This window comes from Cyrtonyx montezumae, unplaced genomic scaffold, assembly GCF_038088225.1.
Source record: "Cyrtonyx montezumae isolate F1298 unplaced genomic scaffold, pur_monq_1.0 scaffold_10, whole genome shotgun sequence".
NCBI classification, from domain to species: Eukaryota; Metazoa; Chordata; class Aves; order Galliformes; family Odontophoridae; genus Cyrtonyx; species Cyrtonyx montezumae.
This window is the reverse complement of record NW_027071826.1, coordinates 9,098,591-9,124,182: the sequence shown is the minus strand read 5'-3', so window position 1 is coordinate 9,124,182 and position 25,592 is coordinate 9,098,591. Positions and strand designations below refer to the sequence as shown.

General features: G+C 38.0%; 2 protein-coding genes across 11 annotated transcripts in view; one reads left to right on the top strand and one right to left on the bottom strand.

The window, feature by feature from the left end:
• Window positions 1-25,592, bottom strand: part of XRCC3 (X-ray repair cross complementing 3) — a 421,446-nt gene that overhangs the window by 220,575 nt on the left and 175,279 nt on the right. The window lies entirely within an intron of this gene.
• Window positions 1-25,592, top strand: part of MARK3 (microtubule affinity regulating kinase 3) — a 65,630-nt gene that overhangs the window by 30,955 nt on the left and 9,083 nt on the right. For 4 of the 10 annotated variants that reach the window (XM_065749989.1, XM_065750014.1, XM_065749998.1 and 1 more), the window contains exons 4-16: window positions 358-406; window positions 1,075-1,140; window positions 3,608-3,678; window positions 8,547-8,603; window positions 9,801-10,037; window positions 10,138-10,257; window positions 10,958-11,057; window positions 11,298-11,410; window positions 12,163-12,316; window positions 13,632-13,849; window positions 18,414-18,517; window positions 23,114-23,278; window positions 23,989-24,246. In XM_065749989.1, the coding sequence (XP_065606061.1) occupies window positions 358-406; window positions 1,075-1,140; window positions 3,608-3,678; window positions 8,547-8,603; window positions 9,801-10,037; window positions 10,138-10,257; window positions 10,958-11,057; window positions 11,298-11,410; window positions 12,163-12,316; window positions 13,632-13,849; window positions 18,414-18,517; window positions 23,114-23,278; window positions 23,989-24,246 (1,712 nt within the window). The remainder of the gene's footprint in view (window positions 1-357; window positions 407-1,074; window positions 1,141-3,607; window positions 3,679-8,546; window positions 8,604-9,800; window positions 10,038-10,137; window positions 10,258-10,957; window positions 11,058-11,297; window positions 11,411-12,162; window positions 12,317-13,631; window positions 13,850-18,413; window positions 18,518-23,113; window positions 23,279-23,988; window positions 24,247-25,592) is intronic. The other 6 variants (XM_065750032.1, XM_065750044.1, XM_065750041.1 and 3 more) reach the window with 4 other exon arrangements.

Sequence of the window (25,592 nt, the reverse complement as noted above, 5' to 3'; positions counted from 1 at the left end):
TGAAGATATGAATGTGTATGACGTGTGGTGGCCTGTAAGGAGCTGCTGTAAGGCTCAAATTGGTCTTCTGGCCCCGAAGTCTGAGAACCACAGGGCTAAGATCACTTGTTTCCTGAGCTACCTGCAGCACTTTGAGGGTGTTTTCAGGTTTTTGAGGGATTTGGAGCAGGCCTGAAAGAAGCAGGCTAGCTCTTCACCCCCAGTAAGTGGTTAATTTAATGACCTTTGTTGAAATACTAACAGTAATGTTTGCTCTTTGTGTTTAAAATTAAGTATATTTCATTGGTCAGGCTTTAGGAAGAACAGGTGTTGCTTATTACTTTCATTAACATATTTCATATTTTATGTTTATTTCAGCTCTTTAGAGAAGTAAGAATAATGAAGATCTTAAATCATCCAAATATAGGTACGTTATTTATTTCATGTAATACATAAGCTTAAAAGAAGGTTCTGCACTAAGAAGTTAATATACTGTTATGTAGCAGTAAAAAAATAATAATACCATAACTGTCATAGCTGATTAACATAACAAAGAATGTTGACCTTTTTGCTTGAAACTGGTTTATTTACCTGGCTTATTAATAACTCTGCATCTTTTGAGTAATGATTTTTACTGAATTCAGTCTGTCATCAAAATAATTCTGTGCCAAAACAAGAAATGGTCAAGAAGTTGTTCAGGATTTTAAGGCTTAATTGATACGCTTCTGTTATAGTACGGTCAGCAAACTGATTGATAACTTATTTGTCAACATGTATTCCAGGACTGTGTGAAAATGGCTGTTGCTGACACTCAGTGGTGACAGTCAGATTTGTGGAAATTCTGCATAATTTACTTGCTTTTCCCTCATAGCCTGAAGTCTTTTTTTATTACAAAATGTTGATCTTTATGAATTGAGCAAATATATTGGAATATTTTTCATTTAGGGATATTGGAGGAAAAAAAGCTTCTCTAGAGTAGTGTTAAGATACTGTCAAGCAGAAAGCAAATTATTGTTCTCCAACAAAATTCTGTATGGAATTACATGAATACTTCTGCAACTAGCTGATTGATTAATAAATTGCTTTCTTTTCCAGTGAAGTTATTTGAAGTCATTGAAACTGAAAAAACTCTCTATTTAATAATGGAATATGCAAGTGGGGGTAAGTAAGTTTGTTATTAGAGCCAAGAGGTAAATAAATTGCCAAGAGGCAGAAAATACCTTTTCCTTTAATGTTTTGGTTTCATTTTTAGCAAATATTAATGTCATGGTAGGATACAAATTTAAGCAGTCTTTAGCAGTCTCAAGAACTCGTTCAGGCTTGATATCTTGAAAACCTTAATTCTGAGCTTACTGGAATTTAGTAACCTTTGTTTCATTTTACAACTTAAATTTAGTTGGAATCTTTGAGTCTTTGTTCAGCCTTTGATTGCTCCTGTTTACAACAAATGCCAGCCTTTTATTGTATCCAGCTCCCCAGGACTTGTGACATCTTTTGTAAAAGATACTTGGTGAAAATATTAGATGAGATGTGTCAAAAGCACGAGTTCTGCAACTTCATTTTTCTTTAGGTGGTGGTGGTGTTTGACATACCTTCATCACAGACATTCTGCTGTTGGGTATTACTATACTAGCTATTTCCATTTCAGCAGGGAAGTTTTGGAGGAACTGAAATGTTTATTCTCTATTGCAGAGGAGGAAAAGTCTGCATCATGCAGTGTCAGATATTTTCAGAGGAGTTAGAATTAAGGTGCTGGGGCTTAAGTTACTCCTGGCTGGCTAAAACCTGATAGCCCACTCTTTGTCAATGTGACCCTTCAGCATCTGGGAATCCAGATAGTTGAGCCTTTTCTTCAACTTTGGGAGGGAAATAGTTTATTCTCAGATAAGTATTGACATTGAATTGTTAGATTATGTGAAGGTTAGCTAATTATCGTAAAACATGTAAAGGATCCCCAGATTGCCCAGCAGCTCCCTGAATGTTCAGCCAAGCATTGTCTATAAACAGAAACAAGCATGGTAAAATGCTGTTGTGATATTGGCCAGTACAGATTTGTGAAGGCATCTTTGCGGTTCAGTGGTGCTACACTTAAAAGCAAAGTCCTGTTGCCATCTAGTGATTGGTTTCCATGAGGTAGAAGGGCCAAAAGTTCTCTGAAGTAATGAGGTCTTACTTAGAATGATGGAGAAATGTATATTGCTCTGAAAGGCTGTGAGCAGTGCTCTGTGCACCTGTGATGCCGTTCAAAGCAGACATGGCTGGTTATCTGAGTGACAAGGATTAATGTTTTGTTTCTTCCTTACCAAGAAGACTGCTCACATGTAAGCTGTGTAAAATCTGGCTGGAGGATGTGGGAAACTGTATTCCAGTAACTGCAGTATTTTGCATTAATTGCTTGTAATTCCTCATCTGGCATCATTTTACCTAAGTTATGAAAGCATTCAGCCTTGCTGCTTCAAATTTTCTGAAGGAACAGCTGTGAAATGTACCTGAGAGAATGTTCTGAGTTGGGTGTTAAGTAATAATGCTATGAGAGAAGCAAGGGTATTCTGTAGAAAATCCTGATGTTTCCTCAGAATGCTCAGTTATTGCTTTATCTGCTGTATGACTCTTGCTTTTTTTATTATTTCAATTTGGTGAAGTTTCTTCTTCCTTAAAAACAAATGTGAAGTTACTCAGCACTTTCCTTGTGAGGTGGCTATCTGCAAAACAGCAGTTTCTTGCTCAGTAGAGGATATTTAAATATTTGATTCACTTTTAAAATTTATATTAATTTTGCTCATTGATGAAGAATCGTAAAAACTGCATGCTAACTTGTGTTGACTGGAGTTCTTTTTATGTATTTGACAGTTTTTAGTAAGGATTTGTGCTTTCACCAACATGCGAGTGTTTCGTGAGCCAGTTGGTTGTGCCTCCAGCTCAAATGTAGCCTGTACTGACATGTTACAAAATGGCAAGTTTGGTTTAAAAGGAAGGAAAAACAAAATTTTTGAAAAAGATTTTGTATGCTGTCTTAGCAGTCTCCTTTAGGCACCCACAGCCATACAGCATTTGGGTTGTACATTCAGAAATAACATTTCTCTCTTACTGACCACACGTGCTTGTGTGATGGGTCATCTCAATGTCCTGCCAGGTTCTTCCTTTGGGAATGCCTCTTTCAGGCCTAGGTTAAATCTAAGATTTCTGTTTTGGTTAAAATACTTCATATGCAAGTACAAAGAAAAAACTACAGTGCTGGTATAACCATATTTATAGCTATCATCAGATACTTTCATATATGATGCTTATTTTTGCAGTGCAAAAGGAACCCTTTTGAGAAAGTCTGTGAAGCACTGCAAGTCACCTCTATTTGCAAAACAGAAGTACTGCCATTTCTTTTCTGTCATAAACAACTGGAAGGAAATGTTTTTGTCTATATCCAGTCTTTCATTAAACCTTATTGTTCTCTTGTGTAAGAGATGATGATGTTTGTGTTCTCTTCTGCCTTATTCCCTTGGGCTAGCCTATAATCTTAACCTCGAGTTCAACTTGTAATACAGTCATTCCAGTGAAGTTGCTATGGGTATCTGCTAGAGAGGAATCTCTGCATTTTGAGTTGGCATTAACATGTCTCATTATTGAATTATAGGGGAGGTATTTGACTATCTGGTTGCGCATGGAAGAATGAAGGAAAAAGAAGCAAGAGCTAAATTTAGACAGGTATGTATAACATTCTTATACATCAGCTTTTTCTACCTTGTTTTTAATGCTGAAATGGATGAAACAGCTGTCATTTGTGTTTGACTCCTAGCAATGCTCACTGGGATATGTGGACTTGTAGTACTCAGTGAGAGGAAACTTGGGTTATGGCAGTGTTTTGAAGGGGTTAGGAGTCCATTCAGCAGTGCTGGCTTCCTTAGTGCTCGAGCCAGGGTGTCTGGGAGTGCCAGAACACAGTGACCGCTTGATGGACTCTGTTCCAAAATTCATTTCCTCTGGGTTGATTTCATATATTCTTACTTCAGCTGGTCTGCAACCTTTTGGAGATTGTTCAAGTATAACACTGCAAACCAGGTCAGGAGCAAACATGGGCAGTGCCTGGAGCAGGCACCTATTCTCACCCATGCACTTGTATGGAAAGTTGCAATTTAACAGCTGTTCTGAAACATCACTGAAGGGTAATTTCTAGGCTTGTTAGTATATAGTGTTCTTTGTGATGGATAAATTGAACTTGCGAAAATGCTGGAATTTCAGTGATCTTTAGAAAGGCATTTCTCATCAACAGTACACCAAAATTGAACATAAGTGTTTCTACATAACTAGTTAAAGGTCCAGATCCTCTTGTAGCATCTGGTCTTTCATTTGCAGATCTCACTGGCCCAACATACTCTCTCTTCTGCTCTTGTGCAGAGACTTGTAAATGCTTATGTGATTACTGTCCCATTGGATAACTCGGATAATGTGAGAATTAATAAAGAAGTCTTGTATTTATTTTTGCAAAGGATTAGAAGAAACTGATAATAAAAAAAGGCAACTGCAGACTTCAGGAGCTGTGATTTGTGTTTGCTAGACTGAGCATTAGCGTAAGGAAATTTTTTCTCCCTCTGTAATAGTACCTTGTCTTTATATTTAGTATTCCATCAGAGCACTTTCCTTTGTGATTAAGAATTTCTTATGTTCTTCTTTGCCATGCACTGGGATACGTGTAATGAATTGTGCTGGGTTGTGGAACAGTTGTTTCCACTTTAGCTGTCTTGAAATCCCGAGCCAGTACCTTTCTCTTTGTAATGTCACCTGTCTTCAGAGTATCTTCAAAGGATTCACTGTTCTCCCTTGCATGTGAATGCTGAGAATTAGTTCTCTGATCTTTGTGCTACCTTTCTCGTAGCAGGAGCTGTGCGGAAATGGATCTCACAGTAATTCCATTGCACATTTACCTTTTTTCTCTTTAAGGATTCAACTCTTATATGAAGACTTGTGGGAACACATCAGACGTATTTTAATTTTATGGGAAAATGTGGGTAGTATAGGATATAGGAATCTCAAAAAAAAAACCAAAAAAAAAAACAACCCACACACCCACCTTCTTCAGAAACAAATATAAAGGAAAAGAATTTAAAAGATAAAACTGCTAAGCTGAAATGTTTGACCCATCAGTTCCTACTTCAGATTCACTGTTCTATTTCTGTACTTTAATAGGATAAATGCAGTTCATAAAGGTACATGGGTGGCTGCATTTCAAACTGCTGCATTGTTTTAAGTCTCTTTCTGTGACTCTAGTTTCTTTTCAGAAATGTGGAATAGGCAGCTACCTCTTTCCTCAATAGCTGACTTTACTGTTTGCTGAATTCAACGGGTTGTAGAGGCTCTTGATCTCAAAGATAGGTTGTTGAGAGCAACAAAAGCAGGAGTGTCTGGGGGGAGAAGAAAGAACCGTAGTAATACCCTAAAGATAGAAGCTATAGTGTGAGCTCATCACACTTTGCTGGAGAGAAGAGCGTGCATGTGGGACAGAAATCAGAAAGCTTTGATCAGAGCTTGACATTTATCCTACACCAGGACTTTGACTGCAGGACAGTGTAAGGAAACTAGATCTTACTGGGTTTATGGGTCATAAAACCATTCATTCTACCTTACTGTAGTCTCACAATAGCTTCATATAGCTTTTTTGCCATTGCTGGAGGGAGAATGCTCTGTGCAGGACTTTTATCTGATTCAGTGCAGCTGTTCTAATGTTAGATAGATTTAGGACAGAATAGGGATTTCTTTTTTTTTAAATTCACTAACTAGTTTAACAGAAAGGGACATCTTTAAACTGCAGAAATGGTTGTGCCATGGTATTGAGCTTAGTACTTAAAATAGATTATATTATATCTTAAGATTCTGTTTCTTCTTTCTGTAGACATTATTTAGGCATAAAACATTTGTGTTTTATCTGAGGAGGCATTTTAGCTTTTCCCTCTAACAGACAAGGAGCTGGATTTTGTAATTCCCTTGTCTTTACAAAAAAAATATACAAATACATTTTTGTCCATTTTGTTATGCTTACTTGGTCTTTTTAACAGGGAAAAAAAAGCCAACGTGTAAGACAGTGATCAAGTTATTCCAGTCATGCTTGTCAAGAAGCACATTAGAAGGTACAAACACTGAAAATACAGCCATGCTCTGCAGTTCTCCATTTCAGTTTCCTTTTGTGCAGCAGTGTATGAGAAATCCAAATCCAGAATGTTTTGCATTCTTAACGTCATCTAGTTTTAATTTCCCCATTACAGACTTCCAGACAGTTCTGGTTCGGTCTCACCATCTTTTCTCCATGAAGAAATCTGCCTATCTGCTTAAGAATTGATGCAAAAATGGAGTCATGTCACAAGGGGAAGGTGAATGAGTGTTCTCCTCCCACCAAAGATATAGAAAATGAATATGTATTACTTTCCTCTTTTCCTCTACTGTATCAGATTAGATGTGGTTTCCTTCAGTCTTCCCACTCTTTCCTGTAGAAACAGTTCAGAGTTTTGCTAGTGGCATATATTAGGACAAGAAAATAAAAAATCCAGAAGATCCATATTATCGTTGTATATTCCAGTTAAGAAACAAAATGCTCATTTTAGCACTGTGGAAGAGACATGGGAAGCTTGTTGTTCTGTTCAATCAGCTAATCCTTACAAAGAATAGTTTGTCTCCTTGGAGATAACGTGTTCCATCTTGATCTTAAAATCCTGTGATTATACAGATTTCATTATTTTTTTTTAATTCCTCCAGATAAATGCACTGAAATGCTCCTGTTATTAGAGCTAGGAGACTCCTGTTTCTTGCCCTGTTCTCCCCACCTGTCAAGTATCAGCAGGTTTCTCACACTAATAGGTTGGGAACGAGGGGGCTTGCAGTGGAACAAGTGACAGAACGTGGGAGGCAAGGAACTCAACCCAGCGAAGCCGTACTTTGTTGTTCTTCATTCAGTTTTGACTGCCATTAATCTTTCTTACACGTATTGCGTTATTTCCCTTCCTTTTGGATTTAACTTGCTTCTGCAGTTTGTGCAGTGCAGAATAGTTCAGAAGTATCCCTAGAGAAAACAGCTGATTGATAATCTGCTAGACTTCCTGCTCTTAAGCAGAGTAAAAGCTGTTCAGAAGCAAGCGGTGTATAGAGCTGTGTCGCTGCAGTGCTGAATAAAGCATGAGGAGTTTGTGGTACTGGCAGGCTTGGGAGCACCTGTGAAATGGGAACTTGTGACTGGGGCAGGGAAATGGTAGCAGGGAGGAGAGGGTGGATAACCTCATGGGTGGTGATACAAGTGGTGGGATGGGAAAACTCGTCTCTTTTAGTGGCTGGAAGAAAGCAAACTGGAAGTCTGAAGGAGGGAATCGGTGCATAGAGGAACGAAAGCAGAATGGAAGCGTAGGAAGCAGAAGTATTTCAATTTTTCATTGAATACTTGGCTTATGATATGGCATTTTGCACCTGTGTATGATATGGTAATGCAGGGCCACGAAGATTAAGACAGTATTACTGAAGTTTCAAATGCAAAATGACTGGTAGGACACTTCTTTGACCTGCCAAGAGCTTTCATCTATTCTAAATACTTAGAGAGCAATGTTGCTTCCTACAGATGCAGGAGGACTGTAATGCTAAGCTGGGTTACTTTTGTGATGAGTTACTTTTGGTAGCATTAATGTCATCTTATCTCTCTGTGCTAGAGAAGTTAATCTTCAACACAGAATAGAAATGCGTTTAAGCGTATTATTAAAACAAATTATTTTTACATGCAATCAACGTACTTTAAGAAATTTAAATTATCTGTCTCAATTCTGAACACACATGCAGTACGTTAACATGTCTTTTGACAGCATTTGTGACATCGTGTAACAATATGACCTTATCCAACTTTTCTCTGCATGTGAAGTTCTGTGCCTGTAGCTCTAAAGCAGCATACTAGGACGGCTGTGTAAGAAGGTTATACAGTTACATAAAGTGGGAAGACCTGAGGATATTTGGGAATAATGATGGAAGAAATTACTCTGTTACACTTGAGGGGCATATAGTTCTTCCATTGTTTCCTACTGTTACACAGAATACAAAATATACCATACTCAGCTCTTGTCAGATACATTGTTGTGTCTCAGTGTATAATTGGAGTTCAGCCAGACACGCTTTCCCCCAGCCGTTTCTCCAGTAGCTGTGCCATTTCTATGCCTTTTCTCTCCATGCTGTGGCGTGAAAAATCACCTTTGGACAGGGGCTGGAAAACTTCAGTCTAGAGGGAAAGCTTTTATAACTGTATACGGTATTGGAATGGAAATACTTCGGTAACCTTTCTGTAAGACATTGCTTCCACTGTTCTATAATTAGTCATACAGGAGAAAACAAAATCCTCCTTCAAATGTGGTAGAAACCAAATAGATTAAATAATAAACACCTAAATAACCTAAGTTTTTTAGCAGCTTTCTCATAAATATGTTGTAGTAATTGCATATATAGCTCTGAATTGATAAGTACTTGTCTACAGAAGTAATAAATGTTGAACTTTTTGATTAAAACTCTGTTTCTTTGAGATACCACTTATATAATTGGGTTTGTTTTCTATCCAGATAGTATCTGCAGTGCAGTACTGCCATCAAAAGCATATTGTTCATAGAGATCTCAAGGTGAGTGGGGAAAAGCATGTGTGCATCTGCAGCTACTGGTTTCTGTACCTGTGGGTGTGATCTTTACTGTGCCTATAAAATGTAGCATATACTGTTCTTGGGGTGTGGTTTGGGTGTCTTTTTTTTTTTTTTTTTGCTTGCATTATAGCAGATTTTGGTAAATGTTTACAGTATATAGAACTATCTCAAATAAAAGCAAAAGGGTTTATTATGCTTCTCAGTACTGAAATCTAATGACTTCTGAAAGATAGCTTTTTACCCTCTGGTCAGATTTAAATCTGATTGATGTCGTTGTTAGCTGAGAGGTCTTAAAAACAAACAAAAAGCAAGCAAACCATCAAAGCAAAGAATCAGTCCATAAACCTAGTTTGATTGACATGTGACAAGTTTCAGTCTTGAACAGAATGAATGATCAATTATGGTGACAAAACAGAACGGTGATTTTTTTGTAGCTTGACACAAAATGATAATTGTAGAATTACAGAGTGTCTTAGGTTGGGTGGGACCTTGAAGACTGCTCTGCTCCAAGCCCCTGCAGTGTGCTGGTTGCCCCCTACCAGCTCAGGCTGCCCAGGGCCCATCCAAATTGGCTTTGGGATGGGGCATGCACAGTTTCTCTGGGCATCCTGTTCCCATACCTCACCACCCTCTGAGTAACGAATGTTCCCTTAACATCTAATCTAGATCTCCCCTCTTTAAAAGCATACTGCCTTTACTTATCCTTTCTTGAAACAGTGCCTTTTGTATTAATATATTGCTACATAAAGCTAAACATGTCATAGCTTTCTAATTTAAAAGCACAACAAAATGCACCAGACCAAACTTGAAAAATATTTAAACGTTGTGTGTACTATCAAACTTCTGCAGGAATGGCATGTAATTAAGGAGCAGTGAGAGAATTCTTATTTTATCTTCAAAGATTAAAAATGTTAGCTGTGGTACTTCCATGGAGAAAACAGATGGTAATAGCACAGTTTTCAGTTATCATAACAGCTGCCATAGACTGAAGCCATTGTACAAACTATTTTAAAGTAGAATATATGAACAACAATCAGAAGTATATCAAAAGGCCTTGCAAGGAAGGGGATGTTAACAGATGTTCCAGCTTTTTGCATTATAAGAATGAGTTAAAATGGGCAGTAGCCTCTTAAATCTAGTATTTTAAGTTCATTTTAGAAACCTTTCTTTCTCTTTCAGGCTGAAAATCTATTGCTAGATGCAGATATGAACATTAAAATAGCTGACTTTGGTTTTAGCAACGAGTTTACAGTTGGAAATAAACTGGACACCTTTTGTGGCAGCCCACCGTATGCTGCTCCAGAACTTTTTCAAGGGAAAAAATATGATGGACCTGAAGTAGATGTTTGGAGTTTAGGTGTTATTCTTTATACCCTCGTGAGTGGATCTCTTCCTTTTGATGGACAGAACTTAAAGGTGAGCTTTGTGCAGGAAATGTTGGCCTTCAGGGGCCATGTTTCCTAATGTTTTAGTTGTGTGCTGCTTACAACGTACTGTCTCTTCTTCTGTTACCAAGGAACTTAGAGAAAGAGTACTAAGAGGAAAATACAGGATTCCTTTCTACATGTCCACAGACTGTGAAAACCTCCTCAAACGTTTTCTGGTGCTAAACCCAACAAAAAGAGGCACTCTAGAGGTAATGGCCAAAATAACTGTCTTAGTAAGCTAGTCATTATATTTTGCAATTTTTTGAGCTAGTCAATAACTTATTGTCATGCTGTTCACGAATAGCTTATTTGGAGTGGGTTCTATGGGAATTCAGTAGGGGGCATGACTTTTTTTTTTTAAGTTTCATTTGCAGGGATTACAAGAGAACCAACTCCACAGTTACTTCCAAAATGAATGCGACGTTACACGTCACACATCGTACTAATTTTTCCTCATAGCTAACTCTAGCTTTGGATTCCTGTGCTAATGGATGAGCAACCAAAACTTTACAAAAGCGATGTAGATGTATTCAGTACTGGGTAATGGTGTGGTTGCCTTCTGCTTCTTTTGTGCCATTGTGGAGAAGAAAGACCAAAATAAATACTGTCTTCCACAGACTTTTCTGGTCAGATGTGAGTCAGATTTGACCAGCTGCTCCTTGTCTGTGTACTGGGCTTTCACTTTTCATTTGTCTGGTAGTTTACTGCTGGTCGGGCAGTTGTTCACTTTGATATGCACAGTAGATTCCTGTCACTGGAGCAAAGCAAAACTGAATATGTGCTGGGGCCTACTGTGGAAAATAAAAATGAGAACAGCCATTAGTATGTGACAGATGGGGAGTCATTCTTTCCGCCGCTCACTTTCTTTGCTAGTAAGTATATTGTAGTAACAAAAACCTTTCTTTATAGCAAATTATGAAGGACAGGTGGATCAATGCAGGGCATGAGGAGGATGAACTTAAACCTTTTGTTGAACCAGAACTAGACATCTCGGACCAGAAAAGAATAGGTAATTGAGTATTTTTCAGAATGTTACTATTTCTTATGATGTATTTTTTCTACACCACACTATATTTCTTTCCCATTTGGATGGAGTAACTAATCTTCTAATTTGATGTTTCATTAGGCTTTTTTGTTCTCGTAGTTAACTGTTTTGTTTCATTCCTTAAATATTTCTTCCATTCTCTTGAACATTCAACCAGTGTAAACATCCAGGTGTTTGTTGCTTACAGCATGTATTTGTTTTTAGATATTATGGTAGGAATGGGATATTCTCAAGAAGAAATTCAAGAATCCCTTAGTAAAATGAAGTATGATGAAATCACAGCTACGTACTTATTGCTAGGAAGGAAATCATCAGAGGTAAGGATAACTCTTCCAAATACAAAGAAACAAACGTATCAGTGTAAGTAAGAAAAATTAGAAGCAAAGATGAAATGAACGACTGTAGACATTGCACTCCTGCATGCTACTCTAGTATACTTTAAATCATTTTTTTTCTAATCATCGATGTGAACTGTCTGAATAATGCTGTATGTGATCTCAGAATGATCTGATTCAATAAACTCTTGTCTATAGGATACCAAGAGCTATTCTGCTTGGACAACAGTTATTCCTCTTAAGGACTGTATAGCAGTTACTGTCCTGACTAGCTCAATTGCAAATGTACTTGCTGTAAATATTTTAAGAGAATTGAGGAATAGGATCTGTCAGCCTAAAGATGTTCTTACATTGCAGAGTACCTTCCCACATGATGCCAAGTGAGCAAGGCATCAGTGAACTGCTCTGTTCCCCTGCTGAAGGAGTTAGTCTGGTGGCTTCTGCTAAAAAGTTCAAATCTTCTTGTTCAAATCTTACAGAACTGAGGGGAGAGAGTGTGTTAGAAGTTTAAAGATTGATTTTCATGTCATTTCAGAGGTTTCAAATTCTGCTGAGCTTCAACTAAGGCAGTTGCACAAGAACTTAACAGATGTTGGGACTGGCATAGTTAGGCATTGGTGCCTGCACTTCTAAGCAGCTTCTTGCTGTCGCAGACTTTCTTGCATATGATAGAGACATTTTGGTGGACGTGTTTTGTCTGAACGTGTTGTTTTAATATTTTGTTTATGTTGCAGTTGGATGCAAGTGATTCAAGCTCCAGCAGCAATCTTTCTCTCGCTAAAGTTCGGCCAAGTAGTGATCTTAATAATAGCACTGGACAATCTCCTCATCACAAAGTTCAGAGAAGCATATCTTCTAGCCAGAAACAGCGGCGCTACAGTGATCATGGTGAGCAATTCTCGTTTGCAGTGTTGTGGCATTTGACAACTGTCAGTTGCTGGGCTTCTGAATTTGCCTTCATCCCCCAAAGATAAGGAGGACAGTGACTGTATGTAGCTCACTGCACTGTGATAAAGTAATTTACCGAATTACATTTTTATAATCTTTTTGTTATAAAACTCTTCCAGAAGAGCTTCTAGAGGAATGCTGAGTACGCCGACGAGAATTTCTTTTTCTGCCTTGTATTTTCCCTTGCATTTCCCTCTTGACCATTCCAGGAGTCTTGTTACACAAACTGTTTACAGCTCTCTTTTTAACGAAGAGTACAACATTCTACCCCCAGACGTTTATTTGTCTATTCAGCTTTTGTTGTCTTTTGACACTAGTGGGTCAGCTTATGTCTAAAACTTGTAGGAATATTAGTTTGCCAATATTCCTTGTTTCCTGAGGACTGCATCCCTTGGTTGTGCTGTAAAAATTAAATCCTTAATGATCAGTAAGTCAGACAAACTCGTGCCAGCCGTTTTCTGTACTTCCAGTTGTTCCTGTTATGCCTGGGAGGTTAGTGGCAAACTGAAGCACTTTCTTGTCACTTCAGGCTGGGTGTAGCCTGCAGGCTGTTAGTACTGCTGGCAGCGTGGGGTTGTGTCTCCAGGTACATGTCTGAAAAACCCATCAGACATTAACTTGTACAGTGTGTGTTGGGTTTATGCCAGTGAAAGGTCTCCTGATCTGAAAGATCCAATTAATTGTTCAGTGTCCTTAGATGATTCTTCAGGGTATGGGTTTTTCTTTTTTCCTTCCAAGCTAAACCAGTGTCAGTATGTAAACACCAAGACTCAATTAGGTTATTAATTCTTACATTGAAATCAAGTAATAACTTCACCTAATAAATTCATATAGTTATTTATGACCTTCCATGTCTCTATCGAGCTGAACAGAAGAGTGTTGCATATCTTTGAATTGTTATACAAGGGGTGGCCTTACTAGACGTGAATTAAGTGTCAAATTTGCCAGATTTATTAAAAAAAAATAAAATAAAATAGAGGGGGCTGGGAAGCTTTCTTTATATTCTCCTCCAGAGAGGAAAAAGCCAGTATGAAGTTAAAAGTGTTCAAGAAGTAAAAGTTTATTTCTCTCTCAAAATTTTGTCTTCTAAAACATGCATATTTTAATAATTAAAGAATGACCTTGCATCTCTGACTCTCAGTGTTCATTATTACAGTTTTTGTGAGTGTGAATGCATTTCCACTGTAGGGGAAAATGGCAACTGTACTTCTGAGAAGAAAAATAATTTTTCTGTTTCTTCTGTTTGCTTTTTAAGCTGGACCATCCATTCCCCCAGTAGTGGCATATCCCAAAAGAAGCCAAACTAGTACTACAGACAGTGACCTAAAAGAGGAAGGAATTCAATCAAGAAAATCTAGCAGTAGTGCTGTTGCAGGAAGAGGAATTGCACCAGCTAGTCCAATGCTTGGAAATGCCAGCAATCCAAATAAGGCTGATATTCCTGAACGTAAGAAAAGTTCAGCTGTCCCTAGTGTAAGTAGAAGTACTTATTTATCAAAACCACGAAATGTTTTTGAGACTGAGTACTAATCTAGCAATTTATCAATGATGTTGATTTTGCTTCTTATGTAGAGTAAATGTAGGTATCTCATATTCATGTTTTTTTCTTCTCTGCATCTGTCAGCTGTTTAAGTTATAACAGATAACGTTCCTGAAGTAGTTAGTAGGTATTAGTAATTAGCACTAATAGCTGTTAGTGAAAAGGGAAGGAAATAAATTTAAGGTCACTTCCTGAAACTTAGTATGAAATGAAATGAAACTTCTTATATCCCCAGCTATTCTTCTGTGGTCTTTTGTACAGAAGAATAATGAAATCCATTTATATTTCTGTATTTTATAGTTTCATACGTTGAAGGAGCCAGGTCAACTTTGTTCCCAAACAGGCTGTTCCAAGGCATAGTGTTATGTATAGTGGGATTTTCAGATCGTGCAGCCCTAAAAGGTCTTCAGAGGTCTATTTTGACGTGTGCTTAAAAGCGTAGTGTCTGTCTTTGTCTGCCATGTGGGCTTTCCTCCGTCCCCTAAAACAGCAAGAAATAAAGATGCGTAACTAATGAATTTGCTGGGCAAGCAATAGACAGAAAAAAGGAAAAATCTTTTGGAAAATCATTTGACAACTTTGGCTTTATTTTTTATGCTCTGGTGCCTCCCTATGAGGCAAAATTGGAAATCTTTTCATGTAACAGTTCTTGAGTTCTGTCACGTTTAGTGTATATATTTTATTTTACACCCAACATCTTAAGTATTTTGATCTGCTCTTCTGTACCTCTCCCAAATTCCCAATTTCATTCTACTGCAGTGGCAGCTAAACGAGCTCACAGTGATGTTACCTCTTCTGACTTAGTGCATAACTCTGATCCTTTATGAGCAAACAGACATGTAACCTGACTTGTGATGACAGTGTTTGAAATTGACTCTGTATATTGCTTTGTGTCAGACTGCAAAATTCTTTTTTTTCCTACTAGAGCTCAATCTTCTGCTTTCTGGCAGTTGAGGATAGAGAGGGAGGAGCACTGACTTTTTTTACAGTTCTAGGAGCTGATTATTTCTTGTGGTATTGATATGCATCTGAAAGAAGAGGGGGCAGATGAGTGGAAAGGATGTTAGAGCTACTGTATTGTCTTGAAGTTTAAAAAAAAAAAAGACATTTGAGGTAGAAAGAGTTTGTTCTTACCAAGCATTTAGGTCCTAAAATCAGTAATATGATGAGAAAATTACTGAAGAGACAGAAAAATAATGTCCTTAAAAATAATTACTGCTTTCACAGCAGAAGTAGTAGAGCAGTCTTCAGTGGAGACTCATGTTGTTTTTGAATTGAGACCATTAGCCAGTTGTGTGCTTCTCATTTAATAACAGACCTTACAAGTATCCACTTAAGGAAAAGAGTACTCTCATAGAGAAAATAACCAAGTCTAATGTTGGAGGTAGGATTCCACGCTCTGCTTCTAAAGTTAAAAAGCATGGAACTCTTGCAAATTTGATAGTTCTGCAGACTGAGGAAGTGTGCATCAGTGAGCTTCAGGCTCATTAGAGAAATACCAGATTAATAACAAAGACCTGCTACAAAGGATGCGTAGTTAGCAGCAGCTAATAATTCCTTGTTTATTACTCACACCTTTGGGTTTTTCCTCGTAAGGCTGCCCTGGAACCCTTGGTATAGCTTTTAGGAAAGTGGAAGGAGAGAGTGGATGGTGTGTTTAGGAAAACCACCACCAAAACAGATTGGTGAATAGATTAGTTCATTGTTGTTAGCCAGAAGCTGATTCTTTGAATATTTTCCATCAGTCCTCGCCTTGCTGTCTCCTAATGTGAAAATTACCTGCCTAAACAGTGGGCACAGAGCTTACCGTGTGAAGAGAGGAGGACTCTGTACCACCAATGCATCCTTTATACTGTGAATGGGACCTTGTGTATATGCTCAGAAGTCTCAAAATGCACTTTGCATCACCTGAAAAGAAGGCACCCAATGCCACAAGGATGAACTTACCTCAGTTCTGTCTCATCATTCCATCAGAGTGTGATGCTGTTGTTGCTAATTTCAGATGTTTTGTACCACGCACCTGTGCAATTTAGTTAATCCAGAGAACAGTAATATACAGACTAACTGAACAAAAAAAAATCATAGCTGAATATCTCCCAAAATCAAATTGTGAAAGGCTGTACACCAAAAAGGGTAATGGCAGCCTGGACACGAGGCTGCATTCTTGGTGAAACTGAAATGTGAAAGCTCAAAGTGCTTCAATTTCCTATCAGGGCCTTTGTGATATGAGTGCTTTTTTTTAAATTCCTCTCATTGCAGTGATGAAGACCAAAACTTAAAATGCCCACTCTGCATTTCCTTAAGGTTTGATCCAGTACTGATGAGTTTTGTGGCTGTGCCATGTTAAAATGTCTGGTGATGTCTTCTCAAGGGAACAAATGTTCTAAGGGGGCAGGTAGACAGAAGGAAGCTATCCATTACTGTGCACAGTTCCCACCAGATAACACGAGCTATTATAGGTGCTTTCTCTTAATATCCTCAGGAATGCAGAAACAACAATATGCAAATATTAATGTGTAGTAATTGAATGTACCATTGCTTTGTGGGGACCACACAGAGTGACTTGCACATTGTTTCCTTGTGAGCATACAAACAGAACTTCATGTTAGATGTACTACATTCATTGCGAGCTAGTTTAATGAAGAAGGGCAGAGTTTCTTCCCACATTTGTGACTGTACGAAATCTAAGAATCAATATTTTACCCCAAAAAAAATAATTAATTAATGGGTGAGGGACACGTAAGGAATAACATAAAAGGAAAGAACCAACAGGAGGAGGAGGACTTCAGATGATTGGTGTGTGCCTATCCGTAAGGAATACCTGGTGAAGAGCACCTCAGAACCCGGGAGACAACTGCATATGTTTCATGACTTTACTACTAGTTCTTCTCATCTAAAATACTTTTTATCTTCTTAGTACATTTCATGCCAGGTGATTGCATGGTTTGCTCCTCCATTTTTATTTGTACATTCACACAGAGATGTATAACAAGTCACATGTCTTTTAAAAAGACAAGATGACTTCATTGTTAAATCTGCAGCTCAGGAATTGAGAGTCACTGACTGTGTGAGCTGGTATTTTTGCCTTAAAGCAGCAAAAGCTGTTTGTGTAGAAGAAGGCACTGGAGGAGCATTTGCTTGTTGTTGTTGAGTATGTTCTACTTAACAGTTTTATTTCAGGTTTGGAAGCAAAAAAAGGTTTGGCTGTTCTCCTTTTGTGCTCGAACTACCTTTTCCTTAGTTTCTTTATTCACCCTTCTTCCCGTGATGCTCTACTGTGACCAGTTCATGACATGTTTTCCTGATGCTATTTTAAAAATCCGCTGAATTTCCCTTGCCTATCATAGCTGTAATTCTTCAAAGAGCTCCAAAAGGTTAGTTGAGCATGAAGTCCCCTGCCTGACTCTTGGTGGCCATCCTTACTCAACATGTGCTTATCCAGGTGCTGACCAGTCATTCCCTTAAGCTAGCCTCCAAGATATTCCCCAGCAGTGATATTTAAAGTTAATAGTGTATTTTGCTTCCTGCTTTACCCCGTGATCCTTTTCTTTAAAGAAAAATTTTAAGGGATTTTTTTCCATTTTCCAACCGTATGCAGTTTGTGTTCTGTTCTGTTCTTGGGGTGGGGAAAAACTTTTAAGGCTTGCCAGCTTGTACTTCCTCTACAACCTGGGGTGCATGTTTTCTGGACCACCATGTTTTTCCTGAAGTAATTGCATCTAACATCTTATAATTCTGTTATCTGTGAATTACCTAGCTTCTCAGTCGTTCCTGGAAAATTGACCGCCAACTTGGGCATATCTCCACCCTCTTTCTCTGTAAAGACAGAGGCAAAGTAATTCTATTTCTTTTCTCCCCTCTAAAATAAGGTCTGTAGCTTAAGTTCCCCTGGTTCTCTTGTCCTCAATGTATTATGCTTGTATTTATATGTATATATTTTTTAAATGTCTTACTAAAATTCTCAGTGGTTTGTCTTTTTAATTTGACTTACTTTTTCCTGTTTTTCAAAACTTGTCTAGTGTTCTATAGTATTTTAATATTTGAAAGTCCATGTTTACCTTTCCACTGAATTTTTCCATGCCTGTTTCTTAAGTCTTTGCTTTTCCTGTTTCTAAGGATGTGATTTTTAACTTTAAGTGAAATTGCACATTCTTCAAGTGGTAAAGTATCTCAAAAATAGGCTATAATGCGGTATGCTTTCCAATAGATGAATTATATACATGCTGAAAGTTTGTATTTCAGAACAATGGTAATTTAAACTCTATATTGATTTTGAGCCATCAGTGTGAAATTTAGCAACTGTTGTGGTTTTTTTTAATTGCATTATTTTTTAAAAAGACTTGGATATGTTTGTATATTAACTAGTTAACTTACTGAATTATTGTGTTGTAACTGTGTAGAAATAGCATTACATAAAACAGCCTTCAACTATATGTAGCCTTAATCCCAAAAAAGCCTTTTTGTGGGGAGTAACAAGCCTGTTTTCTTTAATTGTAGAATAATACTGCCCCTGGAGCAATGACACGGCGCAACACATATGTTTGTAGTGAAAGAACCACTGCTGATAGGCATTCAGTGATACAAAATGGCAAGGAGAACAGGTATATGAAATGTCTTCCTATGGTGTGCGTCCCTTGTCTTCACATTTCCCCCCAAAAATGTAATGCCTAATTTAAAAAATCAGTAATACTGTAAAGTAGTCCTTAAAGAAAGGTGAGTACAGATCTTTGGTTGTGTACACCTGTGTTAAGTGTTTTTTCCTTATGCTTAATGCTTATAGTTTTTATACACAGAATGTAAAGATTGTAATGTCTGCATTTCATATTTGTACAGCTTTCATCTTGAATTGTTGGTTAACTCCTGTGGTCAGACAGCATCAGCTTGCAGAAGAGGCTTATTTACTCACAAACTATAAAAGTAAATCTCTCTTGGACCATTCTGTTTTTACGTTTCATTCTAAACTATACTTGCAGGTGTGATCATTTGGAATATCTTTTTCTTCTGTAAAGTTTCAGGGAGATGATCAATTTTATCTATGCAAAGATGAAAACATTGACAGGCCGTTGTCTTGGACTGGTAATGTTCAGTACAGATATCCTTGAAGTCTAATTTCTTCTCAGTATTTACAGAATTCTTCTTCAAAAAAGGGAGACCCCAGCATATCCATTCTCTGAGTGAAAACAGTCAGGAAAAGGACAGGTTTACTGTTACTTTACAGGAAGCCTAACTTGGAGTATGCAGTGGAATTAGAGTCACCTAACTCACAGCCACACCTGCTGCTGTCCTTTCCTATGTACCAAGGACTTTGGAGAAAATAAGTAACTGTGAACAGAAACTATAGAGTAACGCTTGTGAAGAATACTACCAAATTTCCTGGCTGGTGGAAGTGTTTTTATGTTCCAGCCAACTGTTCTTAATGGAATTCTGCTATTCTTGAATGGTGGTAACAATTTAGTAGTTGACTGTTGCAGAGGGGAGCACTGAAATTGCTAGTAATCAACAGAAGTGCTGAAGCTTGGAGTGAGTGTATACCTTCTCCCCTACTCTTCTCAGCTTTCCATACCCCTTTCCGATTTTAGGATACGTAATAAAATATAGGAAAAACATTTTTTTCTTTTAGCACATGTTGAAGTAGGTGAAAGATTTGCAATTTTTGCACAGAATTTTTCCCTTTCCATTTGAAAGCCTATTAGGAAGAGTGGTGAAGTTGTGATATTGAACAGAGAATCTGTCTGTCCCATGTTTGACCCATGTAGCCCAGGGTAAAGAACGTGACTTTGACCTTATCCCCTTCTCCTAGCTTTCTGTGAATGAAAGTGATAAGGAAAAAGTCAAGTGTAAGTTTGAAGAGAGACAAAAGTCTAGCTGGCCAGCTGGGCCTACAGTCACCTGTCTTGTGAAGTACAGCACAGCTGTTTGGTACTGTCTCTTAGTGTGTCTGTCTCATCTGTTAGTCCTTGGTAACTTTAGCAAGTTTGTTTAGACTGAAGTTCACCATCCTTCATTTCATCTGATATGTTAATAGTTTTTTTTTCCTTTCCCAGCTCCCTTTGAAAATAAATCTTTCTCTCTAGCGAAGTTTTGGTTGGATTTGACTACTTGATTTCTTGGTTTGTTAATGATGCTTTTATTCATCTCTAAACTGCTATCCTTACAGTATCTTGTTGAAAAAAAGTCTTTATTATAATCCGTAGGAGCTGTTATTTACCAGAAATGCTTGAAACTGAGGTATCCTCTTAATGTAAGAGTGACTTCTTACTCTTAAGGAGTTGTCTATTGGAGATGCTTTTTTTCCCCCAGCTTTGACTTTCTCAGCAAATTCTTTCTAATTTGTCATGTAATGGTTTTAAGTTCAGAGTTGACGCTGTGCATTTGACATCTGTTTTAATTCTGTTTTGTTTTCATACTTGTTCATCCTTATGTAACTTACCTTTTACTGCCAGTACAATACAGTACACAGTTTAAAAACATAATTTGCTTCTCCTGCAAACTTTACCTCCGTTTGGATCACCTGGTGTGTCCAAGCATTTCTATTTTGACTGTTGGGGTATTTTTGCTTACTACCTTCTTGACTCTTTATATAGGGTTGAACAGGATGAGAGGATGAGAGTGAACTGCTAACTGTTTCAGAACCAGAGACTTCTCGTTGTCTGAAATGCTTCAGTGTTAAACTGCACATTTAATTTTAACACAGTTTCTGAGTTTTTGTGGAGACTTACCGAACTAAATCTGTTGTGTTGCTTTAACTGAGCAAAGGCTTGGCTGGTGGCATGAAATGCAGACCTTTAGTGCAGGTTAAACAAACATGGTTTTGATGAAACTGGCTCTTCAGAATGAATTCTGCCTTTCTTCAGGTGTGTGTTTGTAATATCTCTAATGTTATTGTTCTGTCAACTTGGTAAAAAGTAACTTTAGAAACTTGTAATGTTTTTTTCCCTCTGAAGCAAGTTCTGAAGTAGAACCTAAACTTGGTAAAGAAAAAAAAAAGAAAAAAGTGTGGTTTTCTTAAAAAAAAAAAAAAAAAGAAAAAAAAAGAAAAAAAAGAAACTTCCCCCTTTTTGTGCTTTTGAAATGCCTGTTTGTGGATTCCAGGCAGGAGTAGTTACTTTAAATGATTTGTTACAGATTGGATTATGGATTTTCTGTAGCTAGTCAGATACTGACTGTGACCTGGTGAAAACTTGGGAGACTTGCTTTAAAAGGCAAAATGCACAGATATAAATTATCTATTCTTTCTATAGAGAAAATAATAGTGTTAGCTGTTCTTTTTTTATCTTATATATTGAAATCTTAGAAGGCACTGCTTTTGAAAGCATGGAAGCTTTCAAGAATCAATAGTTACTGGATTTCATGTTCAGGAAAGCAGTCTTGAAGACCCCACACCAGATTGATGGAAAAGAGTTTTCAAATCTCACATCCCTGCTTCCACACATTGTGTGGCTGACAGAGGCATTCTGATGGAGATGACTCTGGCTCTCCTCCAAAGCCTAAGCATTAATTAATGCACTTGGGGACTCATGAAATGCTCTTCATAATGATAGACAATTGCTTTAAATCATTTGTAACACAAATGATTTACAACAGCCTCAGATTTTAATAAGCCTTGGCACTAATTGATGAATTTTAGCTTGCTATTTCTATGTTCCCAGGCTGGTAATCCAGGGAAGTTGATTTCCAACATAGCTACAGATGAAGAACTCTCATGATTTAGTAGGTGCTCTGGTACCATATTGATACCTTTAGTTACCACATTTTTGGAAGCAGATGACTAAAACTGTAAGGCTAATTAAAACCCGAGTCTCTTGTTGCAAAACTAGATTCTTTCTCCTTTATCGTTTACAACGGACCAGGAGGAGAGTAGCTAGAATGGTGCAGTGCTTGAGTGCTTAGTGACCACATATTTGGGGATTACTTGAATTTTGTGTATTGTTTTTGGGATGAATGCACATTTGCTCAGAATTTCTTAATATCCTGGTATAATGTAAAAGCTGGATGTTTTGCAAGATTGATTTTAGCAGACTGTAGTTGGCATCTTGCAGGATTCAGCAGTATGAAGAGATGCGTGCATGACTCAGGTGAAGCTCCTCTTGTGTTTTAAGTTTTCCAGACTCAAAAAATCAGAATAAATTTTGCTGTTTTAGCAAGGAGTTCTGATGTATGAATTCTGAGGTATTTTCCAGTAGTACTTCGAGAGCTAAGCCCAAGAAATGTGTAATCTGATAACTTGTAGATGAACTTAGCATTCTCCTCACTGAAGCCGGGCATACCAGAGTTAGATAACAGTACGTGAATCTCAGTGTGTATGTATAGCAGTGAAGTTACTTGGGAATGAACATGCAGTGTCATGAAGCTGTCACTGGTAATTACTGATTTCTTAACTTCCAACTTCATCTTAGAATTACAATTGACTTCTTCCAAAAGCAAATTTAAGCTGTATGATATACAGTGCTGTAGCCCTAAAGGTCCAGTATATAATGTGCCTCTCTGATTTCTCCCATTCCCATCATTTCTAGGTAATAGGAAGGCTGAAAAGAATGTTTTGGCCCAAGGAAATATTAAATCTTTATATTTCAACATACTGTATGGCTGACAGGTTACTGGCCAGCCCTATAGTCTTTCCTTCAAATCCTGCGTGGTCACTTGAAGTACTTGGGGCTCATCAACAGGCAGTGTGAGGTGGTCTCTAGTAGTCACACCTTTTCTTTCAGAGGACACCAAGCATTATTCATTTCTTCCTATAGGTACAGGATAACTAATAGTAGCTTTTCTGTTTGGACCTCTGTGGACTTGTTAAATGTCAATGATACTGTTTCTCTTTTGCCCATGAAATTCCCTCAGTTATTAGTTGTAGATCAAGATTTGAACGTTTGTCCAACTCTCATTGATTTCTCTAAATGTGGATAATTTCTGGAAACAAGATTTCACTGCAGTGTGGGAGGGTGTCACAACTAGCTAATGCTACTGGTAAGAACTATTACTTAATAGTGAAATCAAGTGCTCTGTATATAAGGATGTGATTTAAGAGGAGCATAGGACGGTTACTGTTGTTTACATAGAAGAGGGCCATTAGAGTTCATGTTCTTTTCACAAATTGGTTAATAGAAGGAAAAGTTTGCTTTTTTTTTCTATGCAGTAGTTTGTTGTTGGTCCATCATGCTCTTCTTTCTGCCTCTGCCTGAACCCAAACCCCCTCACAGCCTGACAGAAATGTTCGCTTACGCAGCTAGCCCTGCTTCAGTTTGTACTACATCCTTCTCCAGTGTTCGGCTGCGACATCAGAAGTCGATGTCCATGTCAGCCTCTGTGCACACGAAGATGATGTTGCCTCCAATAGACAATGGCGCAGATAACTTCAGGCCTATGTAAGAACCTGAAATCGTTGTGAAACTAACTTATACCCACTGCTTCTTAACTTTGTGCTGTGGAATTTTAGTCCTAGACTGTTCTAGTATTATATTGCCCACAAGATGTGTGTTTCCTTATTTTTAGTCTTGTTTACATTTGTCTTGTGGTGTGTCAGGCTGTCTGTGACATAATCCTGCAATAATTTTTTTTTAACGTTAGGAGTATTGGACATTCCCTATTGTCAAAGTCTGTGGGAGACTGTAATCTGTACTCTGAAGGACTTCACTGCTTGGAGCTCTTTGCTTGTAGAGAATTTCCTGTAGGATGTTTGAAAATTAGTGAGTTTTTCAAAGATGTACAGAATACGAAGGGAGCGATACCAAAGTTATCTATTGCTTCTTTTTCCGGGAAGGAAACTTCACTCATCTATTCTTTTATCGGTCTTCTCAGTGAGACACTGAATGCCTAGTTTATCTGGTCTTCTCCAGGTTACTTGCGTTGTATTTTCCTGCCTACGTAGGTTTCTGTTTCAGCAGCCTTTTAATCCTAACTTATGAATTTTGATTCCATACAGTGCTGTAATAGTGCTGATATTTCCAACCCCGGCCTATAGAGAAGTGTCTGCTTATGCTTTACTGTAGAACTGAGTGTTTTGTGTTTCCTGCAAAAGAACGTCGTGCTTCCGTGAGAAGTCCTAGCGTGCTTTTTTGTTTGTTTTCTGCTCCAGCACTATTCCTGATCAAAGAACGCCTGTCGCTTCAACTCACAGCATAAGCAGTGCAACCACACCTGACCGTATTCGTTTCCCCAGAGGAACAGCCAGTCGGAGCACCTTCCACGGCCAGCTCCGTGAGCGGCGTACTGCTACCTACAACGGGCCCCCGGCCTCCCCCAGCCTGTCCCACGAGGCAACGCCGCTCTCTCAGACTCGAACCAGGGGTTCCACCAATCTGTTCAGCAAACTGACTTCGAAACTCACCAGAAGGTAAGTCTTTTTAAATGGCAGTGCCACGCGGGAATGTTTTCTTGTCAGAGAGTAGAAACATCTACTAGTTTGTTCCTTTGTCCATAGTTGCCGGTCAATAATTTAACTGCACCTGCAACTTCAAATGTATCTGATGGTGGTTTATTTTTCCATAGTTCTTTTCAGTACAGAAAGCCATTTGGTTTTTAGCAATCAAATCAACTGGGAATAAAAACTGATGCTGCTCACTGTGCGCAATCTCTCAGTAGAAGGCTGTCCAGGTATTTAAAGCAGTGTCAGGAGCTCAGGGTGTTTCAGTCCCTTTGGCTGTTTCCACGCAGACAGAAATATCGCAGGAGAAAGCGTAGACGCAGAAGAGAACAGTTTATTTTGGCAGCAGTGTGAGCACAGGTCGTCCTAAAGTAATGGCAGTAATACAGTTTGAGTCTAGGAGAGGTCTGGTCAGGCCTGAAAGATTTAATCCTGTATCAACACATAGCTTGTGTAGATTCTGGTGTTGGTGTGAAGATGTGCTGGTGTAGCCAAAGCCTGGCTTAAGCAGGTGCTTGTTCCTCTACTGACTGTTTTTGTTCTAATTGGAGTCCTTGTTTCAAATGTGTGTAGGATTCATGGGAACTGATTTCAATGCTGGAACTGGAGTAGGAGGGGAGAAAATATCATGCATTTTCCTTAAGTATTTAAAACCTATGGGTGTGTATGTCACCTACTTTCATCTACACACAACATGTGTTTGCAGAAGTGAGAATTTCTTTACTTTTAAGATAATCTGAATGCTTTTGTACCCTCCTCATCTCATGACATTTTTTTAGAACACACCATTCTAATCTTGGCACGCTTGCTTTTATTTTAGGCTTATGACACTGGCATCAAGCCATTTCCCTCCTGTATGTTCTGGGACTGTCCATGCCTTCTCCCCACCATCCTCTTCATAGTTTCCCATTGTTCCAAAATAATGTTAAGCCTTGCTCCAGTTTTTCACAGCCAACTGATTTTAATTTAGGGAATGAATTTCCTTTATTAAAAATAAATAAATTATACGTGTATATATATATATATAATTTTTATACTGTATATAATATTATATATTATAGATATATTAAAAATTAATATTATTAAAAATTCTGTGAAAAAATTGAACAGAACAGCCTTGCCTTTTGGCAAATGTTTTACCCTGTCCAGCACTCTCAGCTTCTCTGGGAAACTGTGCTGTGGGGAGTTCCTTTCTTTTTTGTCTTTAGACAGAAAGTTCATCTTTAAAGATGAACTTGATGTTTACTTTTTTAATATAAAGTCGTCTGCTTTTTGTCAAATGTGGTCTTAAATCAGACACATCTTTTTGGCGCATC